The sequence below is a fragment of the Canis aureus genome, chromosome 10 (genome assembly GCF_053574225.1).
Source record: "Canis aureus isolate CA01 chromosome 10, VMU_Caureus_v.1.0, whole genome shotgun sequence".
NCBI classification, from domain to species: domain Eukaryota; kingdom Metazoa; phylum Chordata; class Mammalia; order Carnivora; family Canidae; genus Canis; species Canis aureus.
Genome location: NC_135620.1, coordinates 3,982,543 through 4,005,083, shown reverse-complemented (window position 1 = coordinate 4,005,083; position 22,541 = coordinate 3,982,543). Strand labels below are relative to the sequence as shown.

The 22,541-nt window shown below is 42.4% G+C and overlaps 1 protein-coding gene and 1 pseudogene across 9 annotated transcripts in view; one reads left to right on the top strand and one right to left on the bottom strand.

Moving 5' to 3' along the window:
* Nucleotides 1–1,263: 1,263 nt before the first annotated feature.
* The window catches only part of LOC144321881 (uncharacterized), a 34,309-nt gene continuing 13,031 nt past the window's right edge, over nt 1,264–22,541 (bottom strand). For 2 of the 9 annotated variants that reach the window (XM_077911202.1, XM_077911201.1), the window contains one exon: nt 1,264–1,920. In XM_077911202.1, the coding sequence (XP_077767328.1) occupies nt 1,698–1,920 (223 nt within the window). In that variant the 3' untranslated portion in view covers nt 1,264–1,697. The other 7 variants (XM_077911204.1, XM_077911205.1, XR_013387387.1 and 4 more) reach the window with 7 other exon arrangements.
* Nucleotides 12,391–12,745, top strand: LOC144321883 (small ribosomal subunit protein eS26 pseudogene; annotated as a pseudogene).

Below are 22,541 nucleotides of genomic sequence, written 5' to 3'. Positions count from 1 at the left end.
ATGGCTTTCAGCCTCATTTCTAATCTGCTGAGAGCTCTCTGGGGCTCAGGGATGTGCCTTGATGAATTTTCAGGGCTGCCTGTGGATTGAGTCCGGCCCAACCAGGCCACTGTCCATCTTGATTCACTCCAGGATGTGGGGCTTTGTTCTGCTCTGCCAGTCCTTGCCCATTTGTACCTGAGCAATGCTTTAGAATACTGGGAGTGGGTGTGCTGTAGACTAAAAAGAAGATGGGGGAGTCCAGATTCACATGTTCAAATAACTCAGTGAGACCATTCATGATCATATTGGATAAAACAAGCACACATCTTGAAAGTGTTCTCAAAGCTTGTTTATAACCTCTTTGGCCAAATGAGTATCTTTTTTTTTTTTTTTTTTCTAATATGGATAGAAAACTCACCCATGATAGGTCACTGGAATCACCCATGCTAGACCAATCTGTGGTTGTTTATAGGGACTGATCCTGTGGGCTTCGTGACCTTCTTGGGCATTGCCTGTTCTAGAAGGTTCTCCAGTAGGTGCCACCTGATTGGGGAAGTAGGGTATCACTCTGCCCATATGGTCTGACAGAACCCAGCTGGCATCAACTCCGTCCCAGTCAGGGCTCTGCCCTGGGATATCTCCCACACCCTGGCTGGCTTCTATAGGAAGGTGGGGTGAGAGGGTAGCACAGACTCTAGGTCATCAAGGAACCCAGCATCATGGTGAGCCTGGGGTACTGTGGGCAGGTTCCATGCTATTACACAGTACAGAATTATCTCTGGGGTCCAGGGTCAGGTGGGGAAAAGTGCTTCAGTGACTGTCTGGATCATAAACCCCACCTCAGTATGCCCCAGATGAACCTTGGGGATGCAGTGCCTGGATCCTCTAGTGGTGCCTGGGGCTGCTGCTTCTCTGTACAGCTTCTGCAGGAGAGTTTCGAACAGATGCCCATGTTTGGATACCTGGAGTCTATGGGCATCTGCTTCAACCCCTAATGCCCCCAAGCAGCCTGAAACCTGGTTCCCAGAAAGCAGCCATTGAGTCTAGGCCTGGTCTCTCCACTCAGAGGAAGAAATGCTGAGCATGCTTTTTCGTCTGTAGCTAATCAACAGGTCACCTTATCTATATGGTCTCCTATGGTATAACTTATCTTTCAAGGAGCAGAAATGATGGGGAGAGGAATGGGACGAGTATGATAGACCCCAAGTTAGCTAAGCCTTAGTTCCCAGCTGTAACTTGACCTTTGTCTTTTCTGGGATCCCTTCAACTCCAGAGTCTAAGTAGAAAGAGGCAGGTTTATTTTATTCAAGTTCAAATTTTGTTTTCCCTATGCTGGGTTTGGGGATGGGGAGGAGTGGTGAGTACATAACTGTGATACTCTTTTTCTCTCTCAAGCTGAATCAAAGTCTGGTTTCCAATGGTAAATTCTTGATCAAGTTCAGGCAGTAAAGGTTGCTAATGATTGTAAAGGAGACTCCATGCAAGAAGAATGATAATGACAAGGTGACAGGTACCAAGTTCCCTAGGAAACTGAGGTCCTTCCATGTCTCTTGCCTTTCCTATTTTTAGGATTCCATCTCAATCGCTGCTACAATCCAGAACCAGAAGATCTAGTTACATTTCACTTTTCATCACTTTACTAGTTTTGAGGAAGAAAGCATTCATGGAAATCTTAAATGGAACTGGGATCCAGGTTCTAATTTTAAGTCCAGGATCTAGATGATGGACAGAGGTGAACGATACTGCTGGGGCTTGAGGGCTGCTGGGAGAAAGGCAGGAAACAGACGTGGTGAGAACCATGCAGTGCTCCAGAATTGGGCATTTCCTGAGGGACCTGAGGACTCTGCACTCAGAACACTTTGGAGCTCACCATGTTCTCCAAATGGAAGGTTGTTGGCCTTGTCCTGGAGCTGGTTAGTTGTGAGCTGTTGGTGGCATCTGCATGGGAGGACCAGAGGATAGAAAGGCATGTGAAAAGCTCATGAAGACACCACACGTTCTTGCCGAATTTCTGCCTAAAACCTAAGGGTGTGTCCACGCTGAACAAGTCCAGGGGGAAAGTCCTTCATGCCCAACGCTTTAATGGCTGCTTAACCTATTTTAATGAACTAAAATCTTATAAAACAAAATACTTATGCACATTTACAAAACTCTAGCAACCTTCTAAGAATTGCAGAGAAAGTGGGAACATCTCCTCATGTAGACTATTTTTGGAATTGGAACTCAAAATGAGCTTTTTGGGCTCTTCAATTACATCAGTTTCCTTTGTCTTGATTGGATTGCTTTATTAGTCTTCCACAGGTGATCACACATGGTCTCTTCTTTGAAGTGCCTGATTCTTAGCCCTCTAGGCATCTGGATGGCATACTGGCATGAGCCTTAGGCAAATCCCCCCCCTGGCTGTTCATATAGGGGCTGTATTCCCTCTAGGTATCCAATTCAGCCTCTGGGTGCTTCCTATCATCTGGTTCACTCTAATCCTTCTTGTCACTGTCCACCATGTTATCCATGGCGTCTGGTATGATGCTGCACAACCTTGCACAGGCCAAATCTCCCTTTTGGCTTCCTCAGAGAATTAGTGCCTTCTGTTGGTCCCAACCTACTTAGAACTTTTGGGTATAATCTGAAGCAGTTCTATACAGAAGGCAGGGAGAGATCGAAAAAAGGCAGACCACTCGAGAGTAGGTGACAGGTTTAATAAGATAAGCCTCATATATCGGTTTCCTTGTTTAAGTGGCCACAAGACAAATCTCCACACCTACCTAACAAATCTTGAAAATTTATAGATAAGTCTTAACTTGGCTTGAGCACTCATGCCATTTAAGCATTCCCAACACCTTTATACTCTCAAAAGTATGTCCTTAGAACAGCCCCCATGGTGGGGACACTAGAGTATACATTCCAAGGACTGAGGCGGGGAGAGGTTAGGAGGCTTTGACTGCCTGAGTGCTGGTGCAGGGTCCTGCTTATCGCCTCTAACCCCTTCCCAGTGAGGAGGCCCAGTGAACTTTTTTTGGGTGGATTTGTTCAACTGCCTTACAAACCATGGATCCTTGTCTGTGAGCAACTTGTCCATGAAATCCCTGTCCATTTTGCTTCTTGAAGGAGCTGTACCGCCTATTTCCTCTTTTCTCTCTTGGTCCAGCCCTGGTCTAGGTCTAGCTCCCTTTCCTCACCAATGTCCCATCCATTCCCAAGGCCTATTGGTTATGGAGAGCCCATCATCTTTAAGGATTTTGAAAAATCTGTCAGCCTCTGGAGGTTTCTTCTCTTCCAAATCCCCTTTACCTTTCATCTTGATTTCCACCCCCGCCTCTCACCTTGGTGCTAGGATCCTGTCTCAGATAGTAAGGGATCTCTGTGAGCTTGCTGATGAGTGTCACCCATGTTCAGTGTGGACTGGGCCTCTGAGGTGGGTCAGTCTGCTTTGCTGTGGAGGAGGTGGAGGGGATGTCTGTGTGAGCACTGCCCTCTAGGTCCATCATGTGGCCCAGTGCGACCAGCTCATTCCAGTCTTGAGTGTGGCTCCTAAAGAGTATATGGCAAACCCTGGAAATCCTTAAACTTCCACCTTCTACTCAGGATCTCCTCTCTCTCTCTCTCTCTCTCTCTCTCTCTCTCTGCGTGTATATGTTTCCTCCTGTGGATTTTCCATCAGTTCTTCCAGCTTTTTCACTGGAAATTATAGCTCCGGCCATCTGAAGCAAAGCAAAATACAGTGTTCTTTAAAAATTGAAATCCATCTCATTTATAGTACTTCACCACAGAACAAAACCAATATTAAAGAGCACTGAGTAATCCAAGTCCCAACAAGAAAATACCTGATGCTGACTTGTATCTAAAATCGGCAGGCATGAAACCCACTACAAGCAGACAAGGGAAATGACCGAGGGTGAAGTCAGTAGAGAAGGACTTGAGAGCATCTCTGCTAAACAGTGCTGTGGTCAAGCATGTAGGATGAGCATGAGCACAGGAGGTAATACAAGAACAAAGCCAGGACTTAAATGGAATGCTGGATATGCCCACAGATCGGAGCCGACAGTCTCCTTAACATCAGGAACATTGCAGGACCAGCCCAGGAAGCCCTTCCAGGAGCAGCACGTAGCAGCCTCCTGCACTGGAGCCTGAGGGCTGAGCGTCTATGCCCAGCTCTGAGAAGAGCAGCTGGATCAAGGAGGCTGCCAGCCTGCACTGCCAATGAGGGTAGTAATAGCGCCATCCATCAGGCCTATCTTGAAGATTGAAAATTTCCATATTTGTAAGACCTATAACTGCATAGCATGTATTTCTTAAACGTAACAATGCTTGTGTAATGAAAGGAGATAATCCAGTTATCTTCTATGAATCCAAAAAAGCTGCCTCCCTGGCTTCCAGTTTGAGTTTTCCCTATGAGGCATCTCTAGGCAGCAGTAGGGCTGCATTTAGGGCCATTACAGCTGGCACTTATTTTCTGGAATTTGGGTATTCAAGAATTCCCAAGTGTAGAAATGTTTGTGTCCTCAATGTCTGGCTGTCTCTGTTGCAGGGGGGAAGCCCAACAGCTAGTAAAGGATTTGGATGTGATTGAGCTTGATACATCCCACATATAGGCAAAGTGGTTGGCCCACCCACAGTAGGACAACTCCCTTCAGATCCTGTGTCCTGCCTTGGGAGTGAGCTCTGGGCATCAAGACCTCTGTTCCAGCGAGAAGGTCTGAGATGAGTCTCAGCACTTCATTGTGCCCTGATTGGAGCCCATCTTTGTCTCACCAACCTGATTGAGTCAGGCCAATCCATGAATCCTGTGGTTATTCTGAGGATTTGGGACTTGGTTTACATTTCCTAAGTCACTTAAAGGAGCCACAAACTAGCATTTGTTTGAGTAAATAAGAGAGGATGTGCATGACCACAATGAAGGCAGCGATTGCAGAGCATCACTGGGCCCCACGTGCCAACTGGAAAAATTCCTGAGGCAAAAGCATGATCAATGTATTCAGGAAGGCTTTGCCTCAAACATTGTTCCCTTCTATATTAGCTGTTAATCCCTCAGCAATGCCAGTTATTGAGCTGACTGTCCCTCCTGGCTCAGGTCTCAGGCTCCCTGGGCATAGAGGCTTCTCAGATAAGGACATCCTCTTAGGGTACTGTCCCTTAGTCCTTGACTTCAGCTAAACTCTTAGTAAATTCCAGGGTTAGCCCCTTGGTCAAGTCTACTTCTCTCACTGATTTCCAAGATCATTGAGATCATGGATTGTGTACGTAAGTGAAACCAGCTATAGAAAAGCTTCCAAGCCCTGATGCTACAATAGACTCCTCTATTTTAAAAGTTCATTCCAGGGATGCCTGGGTGGCTCAGCAGTTGAGTGTCTGCCTTCGGCTCAGGGCATGATCCTGGGTCCGGGGATCAAGTCCTACATTGGGCTCCCTGTGAGGAGCCTGCTTCTCCCTCTGTTTCTGCTTCTCTGTGTCTCTCATGAATAAATATTTACTTCTAAAAATTTACTTAATTAAAAGCTCATTCCAGTGAGTCTGAATTACTTTAGATCTGAGGCCAAGAGGTTTGTATTTGTAAAAAGTGTCTGGGTGATCCAGCACACAGTCTAGGTAGAAATCTCCTTTAGAGGAATATCGTACATACACCATGTCATAAGCTGTACCTGATGCAGGGGCCTCCTTGGTCCTTGCCGCCTCACTGTGCTGCAGGGGCCAGGGAATTTAGTAATGGAGTCTCGTCCAGGTTGAAGACTAGAACTGCCTGGAGAGGCTTTCACAATGGTGATGGGTATCCCTTTTAAGTGATTCTGATGTAATGATCCAGGTGGGATCTGAAGGCCCAAGGTGATTCTAATCCACAATCAGGTTGGAAAAGCTCAGCTTTAAAAGGGTTTAGATGGTCAGGTTTTTCTGGTTTTCTTTTTGTTTTTGTTTTCCCTTGAGCAATTGAAGAGAGCTTTATGGGAATCTTAACTCGGGGCTGAGGACTAGGGCCTGACCTAGAAACTCGAGATTGAGAATGAAATGCCCTACCAGGACTCAGACAGGTGCCTGCGCTCAAGTCCCAACAGATGTGCCTGCACCCATGCCAGTCACTGACCAACCTGTGGGTGAACTGCCCCCTTCATCAGTTCCTAGCAGAGTCATTCTGCCTGGCCTTAGATACACTAAGCAGAGGGTCCTGTCCCCAAGAATGTTCTTTTGAAATGCTGCCATTCATGGCTACTCTCTAGCAACTCTTTCACAGCTTAAATTCTTCATGGAAAAGTATTTTTCAAAAGGTTGTAATTCTAATTATTCTGGCTTTTTTTTTTTTATTGGTAATAGAAGTACAATGGATCGTGTATCAATTTTTCAAGAGAAAGACTGAGATTTATGAGGGAGAAAAAGACATTCATTCTGATATGCTTCAAACAAGATAGCAGGGAGGGAAGAATGGTAGACCTCTAGGCACCAGAAATCTGAGTTCCCTCTATGTCCCTTGGCCTCTATCATTTTTGCTTGATATAATTCTGGGTCCCATCCAAGTCACTGTCACCAGGATGAAGGGGATGAGGGCCATCTTATTTAATGTCACATTTTTTTCCATGACATTAGGTCATTGGGAAGGGAAGGAATCCTGGGTATATGGAACTGTGATTAACACCCTCCCCCCGCCCCCCTGCCGCCCCCACTGTCTCAAGTGTAGAGAGGAACCACACTTAAATGGTCTCTAAATTCAAGACCTGATTCAGAGTCAGCAGAAGTCCACATCTTCTGCTGGGGCCTGAGGTTTGCCAGCAGAAGTACAAGAAATAAGTGCAGAGATGACCAGGCAGGCCTCAAAGTTCATGAAACCCTTCTTAGGACTTCAATGTCTTCAATATAGTTCACTTGTGGGGAGACCAGAATGTGGCCCTTGGGAAGGCAGATGGGCTAGACTTGGAGCTGGATCTGGGAAGTGGGAGGTACCTGTATGCACAGGAAATTGCTAAGAGAAACAAACCTCTTTAGGCCTGGTATAAGTGGCCCAAACCCTCTCCCTGGATCACTCTCTAGACTTGCCTTCCATGGGTATCATGGCCACTCTGAATAGGCTGTGGTAGCAAAGCCCTTCAGCACCATTGCTTTGGACCTCAGTTGTAGAGGGGCAAGTTCAGCATGTTAAGTCCTGTCCAGCTTTCTGAAGATGGGACCAACAGAGGCTGGTCTCCTAATTCTCTACCCTATTTAGGGCACAGTGTGGTGGTTGGGCCAACCTATGTGGGTCACTTAAGGTTGAATATAGAAGAGACCTACCTGAGGCCTGGAGTCTCCTGCAGGGCTTCTCCATAGGCATGGGCTAGGGTTTACTAGCCCTAGTAAAGGCCAACAAGTTACCTTTACAGTCCAAGGTAAAGTTTGTAAACTCATCAGCATCTGGGGACATTATTGTCTTTTCTTTATGGCCCTGGGCTTGGGCACAAAGCCATTGTCCTTGTCAGGATAGGATTCTTCTTCCTTGACTCAAGATGAAACTCCTTCCAAAGATTCCCCATTCTTCTAGGAAACTTTGGATTTCCTGATCTTGCCAAGGACTGGCCTGGAAATGACAGAAATGTGGATGCATCTTGCCATGACTCCCTCTGTATATGAGTGGTTTTCAGAGACTCTCCTACACTGATAAGGCCCACACCTGCCTTTATGTCTGCTGGTGGGAGGTGAGAAATCCTTAAATGGGAAGGTCAGGAACCAGAATCACTGGGAGAAGTATTGTCCAATGACTCTACTCACAGGCATGTGGGGAAGTATCTCTGTGCTCAATAATCAGAAAACCTTCAAAAACAGTTTGAAGGACTTGAAGTTATTATTGGTCTGGAAGGGCTTTTCTGTTTTAGGGAATATTAATTATCCTCATGAGGGGCCTTGTTCACCTTTGGGTAACCAGGACTTTCTGGGCAAAGTCAGCTCCAAATACACAAGGTCACAGACCTGTCATCCATGGAGCTGCCCTATGGGCTGGGAGGGGAACTTGGGGCTGGTGAAAACTCTGAGGCTGGGGCTGGAAACAGAAAAAGTAGCTCTTAGTTTGTTGTAACCAGAAGGATAACCTTGTTTCTTCCTTTCTGTGTTAGGTGACTCTTGACAGAAATATAAAAATTTAAACATATTTATTACACAATCTATAATGCCTTGCCTATGGATCTGTTAAAATATAGTATTGAAAATAATAACCTTATTAATGCTAAGAACTGAGAAATGTCATTTAAAAATAAAAATGAATCAAGAATTTACCTCAAAATTCTTGCAGAGCTTCCCCTTCTGCCTATGATGGAGTAGCAAGATCCGGACTCCCTCCAACATCAAACAGGTAAAAGCCAGATGAATGACCTCATCTGGATGTCTGACACTGGACAAAAGGATGAAGGACAGTATCTAGAGGCAGGAAGCTGGTTGGGGTCCCCACACCTGCCCCGGCTCAGAGCTTGCAGAGCTTCCAGAGCTTCCAGGAATGCAGTAAGGAAGGGATCCAGGCAGAGAGGGGAGATCCCCTCTGAAGTAAGGAAACAGGGATGATAATACAAGGAGGAGAAGGCAGCTGGGCATCCTAAAGCAGACTTCCAGAGAAGAGGAAAGGGTGAGAATTTCGGGGAGAAGGGGTAAAATTGAAGATGAGCTGGCAGATGGGTTACTGAATCATCTTCAGGTATAAGGGGTTAGTACAAATTAAAGAAATTTTCTGGTAAAGGGAAATAGACACTACCCTTTTTCTTTCAGAGCATTTTTGCATCTTATTCTTTCTCTGTCCTTTAATATATAATCTTTTTAAAAGCTAAATAACCTTCTTGCCAGTTTCTCATAGTCTTTAATGCCTGGGAGCCATCTTTATGAAATTGCATTTCACACAGTGTCTAATTTTGAATATTCCATTGAGAAATTTTACAAATTAGTCACAAAATCTTTTGGATTGTTAATCCAGGAAGGTGAAATGCCTATGTCACTATCACCCTGGGAGGGCAGAACTCCGGTAGATACTTGGTTCTAAGATACAGACCTACCTCTTAAAATATTAGATCATTTTTTTGAAGAGAGGAAGATAATGGAGTAGGAGGATCCTAGGCTTGTCTCATCCCATGAACACAACCAGATAACTATCCAATCATCCTACATACGCCATAAATTGGCCTGAAAACTGACAGAATTCTACAACCAAATGGGGAGAAGAAACAATGTTGAAGGAGGTAGAGACTTAGACAAAATGCTAAGATGGAGGAATTTATCCCAAATGAGAGTGCAAGATAAGGCCATGGCCAGAGACCTAAGCAAACCAGACAGAAGTATTATGCCTCGGGGAGAATTTATTTTTTAAAAGATCTTATTTATTCACGAGAGACAGAGGCAGAGACACAGGCAGAGGAAGAAACAGGCTCCACACAGGAAGCCTGATGTGGGACTCAATCCTGGGTCTCCAGGATCATGCCTTGGGCTGAAGGTGGTGCTAAACCGGTGGCGCTAAACCACTGAGCCACCTGGGCTGCCCCTGATGGAGAATTTAAAGCAACAATCATAAGGATACTTGCTGGACTTGAGAAAAGATGTCAGTGAGACCCTTGTAGAGGTAAATTCTTTAACTCCTCGATTGTATTTTCCACTCTGATAAGAGATTGGAAACAGGCTTGATGCAATGACAGGATGGAAGAGGCAGAGGAAAAAATTAGTGATATAAACCAAAATAATGGAAAATAAAGCTGAACAAGAGAAGAACTATTGAACATAAGAATAGACCTAGGGAACTCAGGGACACCATCAAATATAGTAACATTCATGTTATAGGAGTCCCAGAAGAGTGAGAAAATTTAGGGAAGTTTTCAGCTATTTCTTAAACTAATCTGGGGAAGGAAACCGATATCCAGATCCAGGAACCACAAAGAACTTTCAACAAAATCAGCAAAAGCAGAATAACACCAAGACCTGTTATAATTAAATTTGAAAAATATAGTGATAAAAAAAATCTTAAAGATTTTATTTGTTCATGAGAGAGAGACAGAAAACATTGGCAGAAGGAGAAGCAGACTCCTTATGGGAGCCCAATGTGGGACTCGATCCCAGGAACCTGGGATCATGAACTGAGCCAAAGGCAGACACTCAACCACTGAGCCACCCAGTGGTGTAACAAGATCTCTTGTAACAAGATCCCCCTAAAGAGAAAAATCTTAAAAGCACACAAAAGTCCTCAACTTAAAAGGGTAAACCCACAAGGCTAGCTGCAGATCTCGCCACAGAAGCTTGGTAAGCCAGAAGGGTGTGGCATGATGGATCCAATATACTGAATGGGGAAAAATCTGAAGCTATCTACCAAGGCTATGCTTTAGGATAGAAGGGGAGATAGAGTGTCTTGAACAAATTCATGACTACTAAACCAGTCCAGCAAGAAATAAAGGGGACCTCTCTCCTTTGCAAAGTGACAGACAACACCTTTTCTCTTTCTGGAGAGAAAATCTCCAGAAGCAACCACAAAACACACATTTATTACTAGTTTATTACTTATCTATCAATTACTTTGAACATAAATGTACTAAATGTTCCAATGAAAAGATACAGGGTGTCAGAATGAATTTTTAAAAAAGAAGCAAAAGACTCCCTTACATGCTGCTCATGAGAGTTTTCATCGCCTGGCTGTATGAGAGCATGAGATTCCTTCTGTCTTTCAAACTTGTTGTGGATTGTCTGATGGGTATCACAATCTGGTTTAAAACCTACTTAATAAAAAACTTTCAAATGTGTCTTTTTTTTAAAATTTATTTATGATAGTCACAGAGAGAGAGAGAGAGAGAGAGAGACAGAGACAGAGACATAGGTAGAGGGAGAAGCAGGCTCCATGCACCGGGAGCCCGATGTGGGATTTGATCCCGGGTCTCCAGGATCGCGCCCCGGGCCAAAGGCAGGCGCTAAACCGCTGCACCACAAAAAAAATAAATAAATAAAAAATAAAGACATTTAATAAAAAACTTTCTACATTCGGGGAGAGATTGGGGGTGGCAGGAGATCTTGTTTTTAACTATTTCTTCCCACAGGAAGTGGATATCCTTGTGCTAGAGGGAACCCAAGACCTTAGTAGCAGAAATCTTCCCCCTCCTTGTACAACAGCCAGGGTCCTGTGCCCAGGAAAGGAAGACCCCACCCCACCCCACCGCCCTGCTCCTGCAGTGGAGGCTCTGCTGGAGCAGGGACCATTGAACTGCAGCCTGGAGGGGCCCCATTCCCCTTCTCCCTTCATAGCTGTTTACTTCTTCCTGTAGCTCCATGGCATGGCTCTGGGATTATTAGTGTGATCTCCTTGATTCTTATAACAAGATCCCCCTGTTTCTGCTGCCTAGAACAACAAAAACCCCACAACTCTCCATTAATGTTTATGAAGGGTATAGAGAAACCAAATGAAGGAAAATTGTGTGTGTGTGTGTGTGTGTGTGTGTGTGAAGTCTCATGCATATCTTATAATGCATATCAAAATATGAAGTTCATTTTGACCAGCTAACTTCCTGAAAGTATCTTAAGATTCTTTATGGAACTCAAATGCTGACAGAATGTCCTATGCTATGAATGTTTGCTAAGTTTGTGTGAAAATAGGTCAGTTTGACTTAATGGATGTTGGTTTCCTCTTTGTGTGTTTACTTGTGACCTTCTCCAGATCCTTCATCAAGGATTAAGACCTATGAGTATGGTCCTGTCTTGCCTGTGCCGTTGAATGGGGAATGTATCAATTTATTGGTTACACCTCCTGGAGGCTCTAAGCTGCTATCACCCTAGGAACTTGCAGAGCTTAAATAGTGCCCCAATCTGGACAGATAAAGGCAATGTGTTCCTTCCCATAACAGCTGCTGATTTGGCCTGCCTTTGGCAGCTGTAACTGGGGATGGGTTGGATTCCCCAAGAAGCCACCTAGGGAGTTCTCCAAGGTCTGACCATCACCGTATTAGGCATCATAGATATGGAACTTAAGACAAATGTTGGGCAAAATATCAGTCTCTGTTGGTGTCTTCCACAACAAATTCTAGAACCAGAGCCCTGCTGGTAACATTTGTAAAACTACCTGCAGGAAAAGGAGGGAGTCACCAATTTACTCTGGACTTTCATGGAACTGTTGTTTTTGTTTTAGGCTTTAATACTTTTCAGAGCAGTTTTAGGTTTACAGCAAAATTGAGTGGAAAGTATAGTGTTCCCATATGTCCTCTGCCCTCACACACGCAGAGCCTCCCCCACTCCAACATCCCATACCAAAGTGGAACATTTGTCATAATAAATAAACCAACATTGACCATAACCCAAAGTCCAGAGTTTACATTAGGTGGTCACTCTTGGTGTTAGATATTTGCTGGGTTTTGATAAATATATAATGACCTGTATCCATCATTATAGTATCATATAGTTCCACGGCCTTAAAAATCCTCTATGATGTCTCTCAGTCCCGCACCCAAGATGACCAAGAAAAGAAGGAATAATGGTCGTGCCAAAAAGGCCGCGGCCACGAGCAGCCTATTCACTGCACCAGCTGCGCCCATTGTGTGCCCAAGGCTATTAAGTTCATTATTCGGAACATAGTGGAGGCCACCGCTGTCAGGGACATTTCTGAAGCGAATGTCTTCAATGCCTATGTGCCTCTCAGGCTGTATGTGACACTACATTATTGCATGAATTGTGCCATTCACAGCAAGGTAGTCAGGAATCTCTCTTGTGAAGCATGGAAGGACCAAACACCCCCACCCCGATTTAGACCCACGGGTGCTGGCCCACGACCTCCACTGAAGCCCATGTAAGGAGTTAAGTCCTTAAGGACTGAGAAAGTGTTCTCCAAGGGAAAAAAAAATGGTGATTATACCAAAAAAAATCCACAAAAAAAACCCAAAAAACCTCTATGCACCGCCGATTCATCTCCCCCTACTCCCAAACACTGATCTATTTACTGTCTCCATAGTTTTGCCTTTTTGAGAATGTTCTGTCATTAGAAAAATCGTTTGAGGCCTTTTCAGATTAACTTCTTTCACTTAGTAATATGCATGTAAGCTTCCTGTCTCTATTCATGGCTTGATAGCTCCTTTCTTAGCACTGAAGAATATTTCATTGTCTGGATATACCATTTATCCATTCACTTGCTGAGGGACAACTTTTATGTTTCCAAGTTTTGGCAATTATAGAGCTGCTATAAAGGCCCATGTGCAAGTGTTGATGTGCACATAAGTTTTAAATTCCTTTGGGTAAATACCAAGGTGCCCAATTGCTGGATCATATGGTAGTTATGTTTAGTCTTATAAGAAACTGTCAAACTGTCTTCCAAGGTGGCCGTACCATTTTGCATTCCCACCGACAGTGAATAAAAGTTCCTGTTACAAAATTCTGGCAAAGATATGGAGTGTCAGTGGTCTGGATTTTGGCCATGCCAATAGATATGTAGTGGTATCTCCTTGCTATTTTAACTTGCAATTCCCTAAAGAAACGTGGAGCATCTTTTCTTATGCTCATTTGTCATCTATCTTATTTGATAAGATAGATGTCTGTTCAGATCTTCTGGCAATTTTTGAATTGGGTTATTTTCTTTCTGGGGCTTTATTGAGCTTTATATCCTTCATATATTCTGGATAACTGTCCTTTATCAGGTATATCTTTTGAAAATATTTTGACTTTGTGGCTGTCTTATGCTTGTAAAATACATTGTCAAGATTAAGTTTTTAATGCACCCCAGTGTATCAGTTATTCCCTTAACGGATTGTGCTTTGGTGTTAGATCCTAAAGTTAAGACCAAACCCAAGGTCATCTAGATTTTCTCTTATATTCTAGGAGTGTTACGGTTTTGCATTTTACAATTGGTCTATAGCCCATCTGAGTTAATGTTCATGAAGGATTTGAAGTCTGTATTTAGATTTTTTTTTTGCATATTAATGTGCAGTTCTAGCATAATTCTTGGACAGATCATCTTTTTTCTTTGTATTGTTCCATTTTAAAATATTAACTATATCAGTGTAGGCCTATTTCTGGGCTATTCTGTTACATTGATCTATTTGTCTATTCTTTGCTAATACGACCATGTCATGATAACTTTATACTAAATCTTGGAATCTCCGGTAGTGTCAGTCCTTCAACTTTTCCTTTTTTTTAAAACTTATTTTTATTGAAGTTCGATTTGCCAACCTATAACACCCAGTGCTCATCCGTCAAATGCCCTCCTCAGGGCCCATCACCCAGTTACCCCGACCCCCCCCCCACCTCCCCTTCTGCAACCCCTTGTTCGTTTCCCAGAGTTAGGAGTCTCTTAATGGTTTTTCTCCTTCCCATTTTCCCCCATTCAGTTCCCCTTCTTTCCCTCATAATCCTTTTCACCATTTTTTATATTCCCCATATGAGTGAAACTAGATGATTGTCCTCTGATTTCTTACACTCCACAGAATACCCTCTGGTTTCATCCACATCAAAGCAGATGGTGGATATTTGTCCTTTCTGATGGTTGAGTAATATTCCATTTTGTGTGTGTGTGTGTGTGTGTGTGTGTGTGTGTGTGTGTGTGTGTGGAGAGAGAGAGCTACCACATCTTTATCCATTCATCTGTCGTAGGACATCATGGCTCCTTCCACAGTTTGGCTATTGTGCACATTGCTGCTCTGAACACTGGGGTGCAGGTTTCCCAGCATTTCACTGCATCTGTATCTTTGAGGTAAATACCCAGTAGTGCAATTGCTGGGTCATAGGGTAGCTCTATTTTTAACTTTCTGAGGAACCTCCACACAGTTTTCCCATCAGTTTGCTGTACCAGTTTGCATTCTCACCAACAGTACAAGAGGGCTCCCCTTTCTTCACATCCTCTCCAACATTTGTTGTTTCCTGTCTTGTTAATTTTCACCATGCTCACTGGTATGAGTTTGTATCTCCTTGTAGTTTTGATTTGTAATTCCCTGATGGCAAGTGATGCGGAGCATTTTCTTCTGTGCTTGTTGGCCATGTCTATGTCGAATTTGGTGAAATTTCTGTTCAGGTCTTCTGCCCACGGGGTATTGAGTTTAAGAAGTTCTTTATAGATCTTGGATACTAGCCCTTTATCTGATAGGTCATTTGCAAATATCTTCTACCATTCTGTAGGTTGTCTTTGAGTTCTGTTGACTGTTTCTTTTGCTGTGCAGAAGCTTTTTATCTTGATGAAGTCCCAGTAGTTCACTTTTGCTTTTGTTTCCCTTGCCTTCATAGATGTATCTTGCAAGAAGTTGCTGTAGCCAAGTTCAAACAGGGTGTTTCCTGTGATCTCCTCTAGGATTTTGATGGATTCTTGTCTCACATTTTGATCTTTCATCCATTTTGAGTGTATCTTTGTGTCTGGTGTAAAAGAATGGTCCAGTTTCATTCTTCGGCACATGGCTGTCCAATTTTCCCAACACAACTTATTGAATAGACTGTCCTTTTTCCAGTGAATATCTTTTTCTTTGTCAAATATTAGTTGACTATAGTGTTGGGTGCCCATTTCTGGGTTCTCTATTCTGTTCCATTGATCTATGTCTGTTTTTGTGCCAGTACCGCACGGTCTTAATGATCACAGCTTTGTAATACAGCTGGAAATCTGGCATTGTGATGCCCCCAACTTTTTCTCTTAATATTGTGTTGGCTATTCTAGGTCTGTTGTCTCTCTGTGTAAACCCTTTAGAATAAGTCTGTTGACACAATTGTTTGCTAGAAATTTTATTGGAATTGTACTTAATCTATAGGCAAGGTTGGGAAGAACTGACATCTTGACATCTTGACACTGAGTCTTCCTTCAAGGGTTATCTTCATTTAATTCCTGGATTTCTTTTGTCAGTTTTATAGTTTTCCTCATGTAGATATTAATAAATATTTTGTTTTATACCTAAGTATTTCATTTTGGGAGGTGCTAATGCAAATGGTGTTCCTAATTTCAGAATCTACTTGTTCATTGCTGGTACATAAAAAGTAATTGATTTTTATATATTAACCTTATATCCTGTAACCTTGCCATAATTTAGTTTGGGGGGTGAATTTTCTTCATACAGTCATTTGTGAACAAAGACAGTTTTATTTTCCAATCTGTATGCTTCTCATTTTCTCCTGTTGAATTATCTAGGACTTCAAGGATGATGTGGAGTGATGAGGAGATCTATCCTGTCTTGTTCCTGACCTTAACAGTGATAAACTAGAAGATTTCTTAAGTATGATGTGAGATGTAGGTTTTCTTTACCCAGTTGAAGTTCCCCTCTATTCCTAGTTTGTTAAGTTTACCATGAATGAATTTCAGGACCTTTTTTTTTTTTTTTTTTTTTTTTTTTTAAAGGGCCAATCTTAGGGACAATAGCTTAGATGATTCATTTGAGTGTATAGTTATCAATCCTTCAGGACCTAGATAGGGTACTTCCTTATTTCCTTCATCCTTGAGATGTATTGGATATATCCATTTCAATTAATGTATAATTCATCAGTTTTTTTTTTAATCAATAGGTATTTTTAGTGATATAAATCGACTAAATAAACATATCATCATGGAATCACAGAGATTCTGTGAGATGACCACATAGGGTATTACAGGAGAAGGCAAACAGCAGAATATAATAAGCGTATAGAGTTCAGAGGATGGCATCTGAAAATAGCACCCATGGTCTTTACTTTAGATTCCATCTCTATCAAGTGCTCGATATGTGAATCCTAGCAAGTTACCTAACCTGAGTCTGTGTTCCCATTTGAAAAGATGAAAATACGTATTTTCTATGGGGATGTGAGAATTAACATTTGTAATGTGTTCCTAGTAATATGTAATAACACTATCATTAAACCTGATGCTGGAGAAAAGTACCACATCATGCTACTCGAAACACAGGTACACTAAAGTCTATCTGGTCCTCAAGATGTCTTCTATGTATTCTTATCAGTTCTCTAATTATCCTTATTGGCTTTTCTAAACATTCATCACTCTCCTCACATTCCTGTATCCTTTTCTCCTCTCACTCCCCCATGTCAACAAACCCAATTTCAATGAACAAGTATGAGCCACTGGACAACTACTTCTTCCTTTCTTAGCCAACATCTGTGTTTCTGTATGTGCATCCTTCCTTTCTAAGGAATGGAAGAGCCATTCCATCAACTCAGGTGCAAAGCAGCCCTTCTAGTAGGTCTTGGATGCCATTTCAAAAGTTTCTAGCTTCAGGAAACTGGCTCCATTGATTAATAATTTTCTCTGTCCTTCAATAACTTCTTCCCGCTATTTCCCTTCATCATTATCAACAGTATCCTCTTAGGCACTCAAATTTCTTGAAAGAATGGTTACCCTTACCTGTCACTCTCTCCATTCTTTTTCTCAGCTAATTAACAACATGAGTATTATCCCCTGAGGCCCCCTGGAGATGATATTCCTTTTTTTTTTTTAAGATTTTGAGAAAGAGCACGTAAGCTCACACAAGCAGCTGGGAGGGGCAATGTGGGGCTTGATTCTAGGTCCCTGAGATCCTGACCCAAGCTGAAGGCAGATGCTTAACTGAGCCACAAAGGTGCCCTTAACTTCTATTAAATTTTTAAAATTTAAGTGGACTTACTATCCAATCATTCAACCTGGACTTTATTAATAAATTACATCCACATACGTGCTTTTCCATTACTTGTACCTTCATACTTCTGTAAAAGTAACCACTATCAGTTTTGCATTGACTTTTCTTTTTTCCCTACCTTTTGTTGTCTTAAAGTATACAAATGCATTCTTAGACAAAATATTTCTCACCTGTATTAAAAGGATATACTCATGTTATATGAATAGGGATTTCCTCATTTAAAATTTTTTTTGAGGGATGCCTGAGTGGCTCAGAGGTTGAGTGTCTGCCTTCAGCTCAGGGTGTGATCCTGGGGTCCTGGGATTGAGTCCCATATCAGGCTCCTTGCAGGGAGTCTGCTTCTCCCTCTGCCTGTGTCTCTGCCTCTCTCTGTGTCTCTCTCATGAATAAATAAATAAAATCTTTAAAATTTTTTTGAGATCTATTGACCTATAACATTTTCAGGTGTACAGCATAATTTAATGTTATAGCAACCATTTCATAATACATACAAATAAGTCTGGTTAGTAGTTATCACCATACATAATTACAAATAGGTTTTTTGGGTATGTTTTGACCCCCTTCATCCATTTCACCCACCTGTAAACATCTGGCAATCACTAATCTGTCCTCTGTATCAGAATTGTTTTTTTTCTTTTAAAATCCCACATATAAGTGAGATTATGCAGTGTTTATCACTTTGGAAGTCTAAAACTGGATCACACTCGTATACCATACACAAGTTAACTCAGAATGGATTGAAGAATTGAATGTAATACCTGAAACCATAAACTCCTAGAGGAAAATAGGCAGTAAATTCCTTGACATTAGTCTTGGGGACTTGTTTTGTTTTTGTTTTTTGATCTGATACCAAAGCAAAGGCAATAAAAACAAAAATAAGCAAGTGGAACTACATCAAACTAAAAGACTTATGCCTAGTAAAGGAAGCCATCAGCAAAATGAAAAGGCAATCTATGGAATAGGAGAATATATTTGAAAATTATTTATTCATACCCTCCATGGGAGCTTTCTGGGTGAAATCCAAAATGGATCCCCATATGCAGAGGGTGGAGAGACTGAAGGAAGAGGCAGGACACTCCACTCCAATTTTATAGGTGGCAGCTTTCATAAGCAAAGGGACTTCCAAATGAGGCTTGTCTTGGGTGACCATAAGACAAGTAGATTTCCACAGTGGCCATTAAATCTCCAAAGTTTGGTGTACCTGGGTGGCTTAGTTGGTTGAGGCTCCAACTCTTGGTTTTGGCTCAGGTCATGATCTCAGGGACCTGGGATGGAGCCTCACATTGGGCTCTGTGCTGGGCATAAAGTCTGCCTGAAGATTCTCTATTTCCATCTCCCTCTGCCCCTACCCCAACTCATGTACCCTTTCTCTAAAATAAATCTTAAAAAAAAAAAAAAAAAGTTTATAGAAAGAGTGCCTGGGTAGCACAGTAGGTTAAGCATCTCTTGGCTTTGGCTTGGGTCAGGATTTCTAAGTCATGGGATCATCTCCACATTGGGTTCCATGCTCAGTCTGGAGTCTGTTTGGGACTCTCTCTCCCTCTGCCCACCCCCCTACCCCAAAGTTTATATAGAAGACTTCACTGAATTCAGTTACTGAGACCATTCAAATAGTCTCAACACCATTATCACACTCCCAAGGCTATGCCATTGTGGTGGATTCTAGGAGCAGGGAGGGTAAGCAGGATACACATTCCAAGGACAGAAAATACAATGAGCCCCCAGTTGCCCAGTTCCAGCTTATAGACCAAAAAGTGGTCACATCATTTTGATTACCTCCTCTAATACTCCAACACTTGTGATTGGTTCTTATAATCTCACAAACATGTCTCTTTGGCAGTGTACCCTGCCCTGAGTGGTCAGCAATGTGCCCTGTTCCCAATATAGGAATGCCCAGCCCAGGTGTTCAAATGTCTATCTGTAACTGGGGTAACTTAGGAAACCCATTCCAAATCTGGTATAGCTACCATGGCTCTGATGGTAGTATTTCTAGGACCATTCTGGTCAGCATTCTGATGGGATGCCTCTATAGTTCGACAGAAAGGATACCAATGCCCAGTGTTATTGATAGTTATGCCATAAGCCAAGTTTCTGGATCAGAATTAGTAATAGCAGATGAATTAAGAATGAAAGAGCTGGGACTAGTAACTTTAACGTACTGCGTTAGGGCCTTCCAATTCCCTACCTAGAGTGGTGATACCCATCATAGCAATCTTGGGTGAGCTAGAAAAGGACAGTTGCCCTCATAACAAGCATTTGGGCTGATTTGTCAGGAGTGAGTGGGCCCACTGTAGAAAGAGATTTCTATCAGGTGCCTATCCTGTAACAGGATACAATAGGAGTAACAGAAATCTACAGTTGCAAAGACTAGTACAATTGACTATGGAACAATGAAATGCACAAGCCTGGGCCACCTGGCTTAACTTGGTTAAGTGTCGGCCTTTGGCTCACGTCATGATCCCAGAATCCTGGACTGAGCCTCATGTTGGGTTCCTTGCTCAGTGGGGAGTCTGATTCTCCACTGCCCCTCCCCCTGCTCATGCTCATTCTCACTTGCTCTCTGAAATAAAGAATCTTAAAGTACACAAGCCCACTGATATGCAGATACTTTTTTCAATAAATTGGAAAACTTTTTGGAGATTTATTACAACTTGAAAAAACTCACAGATGAACCACATAGCCTAGAAAAACTGAAAAAACTTAGGTATACCATGAATAAGATAAAATAGACTGTTAACATCTATCACTACTATAAAATAGATTTTAACTTCTTATACATTTTTATATAACAGCACATGGTGCTATGTGCAATTGAAAGCATTAACAAAGATGCAGTGTTAAACTGCATAAAATTTACAGCAGTGCAATATGTACTAAAGTTATTTTGTAATACTTCCTATTGCTATTGCACTTGAGTGAGCTCATGTGTTGTATCTGCTTAAAACCTTGTGGTACAGGGTGAGCAATTTAACTCTCAAATTATGTACCACAATAAAAAGTGATCTCTTGTGGTCCTGGCAAATTTTTCATTGTGTTTAGTGAAATCCACAAACCTTAACACCATGGGACCCACATGAAGCACTACTAGTAATGCTGAAAGTGATCCCAGAAGTGGAGAAAAGTCATGACATCACAAGAAAAAGTTGAAATGCTTGATCAGTACCACAGATTGAGGTCTGCAACTGTGGTTGCCCACTATTTCAAAGTAAATCAATCCAGTATAAGGACCACTGTAATAAAAGGAAATTCATGACAATGCCATTGCAACTATACCAGCAGGCACAAAACCCTTGTATTTTTTAAATAAAATATCTATAGTCTCCTATTGAGGCTGCATATTTTTTTTTATGTGGATGAGAACTGCTATAAGAAAGGCATACCTATAGACTCTGATTACAGAAAAAGCGAAGTTATAACAACTTAAAGCAAAAGGAAGATGAAGGATCTAAGCTGTAGAATTCAATGCTAACCAAGTGGCCACAGACAAGTTTCCAGATGCCATGAAGAAAATCATTGAGTAGGGGTACATGGCTGGTGCAGTTGGTGGAGCATGTGGTTCTTGATTTCAGGGTTGTAAGTCCAAACCCCATGTTGGGTATAGAGATTACTTAAGAAAAAAATAAGAGGGGATCCCTGGGTGGCGCAGCGGTTTGGCGCCTGCCTTTGGCCCAGGGCGCGATCCTGGAGACCCGGGATCGAATCCCACGTCAGGCTCCCGGTGCATGGAGCCTGCTTCTCCCTCTGCCTGTGTTTCTGCCAATCTCTCTCTCTCTCTCTCTCTCTCTCTCTGACTATCATAAATAAAAATTTTAAAAAAAATCATTAAGATTTTCTTATCTTATTCTGAGTAGAAAGGTTATCTTGCCTGAACAGGTTCTTGAAAGAAAAGTTTTATTCATGAGACACAGAGGTAGAGACCTCAGCAGAAGGAGAAGCAGGCTCCTCTGGGGCAGCCTGATGTGGGACTTGATCCCAGGACTCCAGGATCATTCCTGAGCTAAAGGCAGATGCTCAACCACTGAGCCACCCAAGTGTCCCTGAACAGGTTCTTAATGCAGATTAAGGTGCCCTATACTGGAAAATAAAATGCCCCAGTAGATGTTAGTAAGGAAGAGAAGCAAGCACCAGGACTTAAGGCAGGAAAGGAAAGGCTAACTCTATTATTTGGTGCAAATGCAATTGGATTTATGATCAGGACTAACTTGTATCTATAAAGCTGCTGACCCCCAAGCCTTGAAAGGAAAAGAAAAACACCAGCCTTTTGGTTATACACCAAAAAGGCTTAGATAATGAGAATCCTTTTCCTGGGTTGATTCTATTGCGGTTTTATCCTTGGAATCAAGAAGCACCTTGACAGTAAGGGATGGCCTTTTAAAGTTCCTTTAATTATTAGACAGTGCCCCTGGCCACCCAGAACCCCATAAGTTCAACATCATAGATGTTGGAGTTGTCTCCTTGCCCCCAAATCCACATCCCCAGTTGGGCCTCTAGATCGGGGTTGAAGGGTAGGGGTTCATAGGGACCTTTAAGGCTCTTTACCAGTAGCCTATGGAAAGGATTGTCAATGCTAGGGAATAAAATCCCAATAGAGAGAACATCACGAAAGTCTGGAAGGAGTACACCATTGAAGATGCCCTCATTGTTACAGAAAAGGCTGTGAACTTTCCATCAAGCTAGAAACAATAAATTCCTGCTGGAGAAAACTGTCCAGATGTTGTGCATGACTTCACAAGAGTTACCACAGAGCTGATGTAGGAAATGGTTAAAGAGATGGTTAATATAGCAAATATGAGGAGTGAAGGGTTTCAAGATACGGATGAAATTCAAGAGCTAATAGGCACATTTACTGTGCCTGTCTGTCTGCCCTCTTTCTAACTCTTCTCCCCCTACAATCCAAGGTGGCAAGACAAAGCCCTCCTCTTGCTCTTCCTCTTTAGTTTCCTCAATGTGGAAACAATGGTGACCTTCATGATGATTGATCCACTTCCATGAAAGGACTAGTAAATAATCCTCATTCTACATAGTTAACAAAGTTAGCTC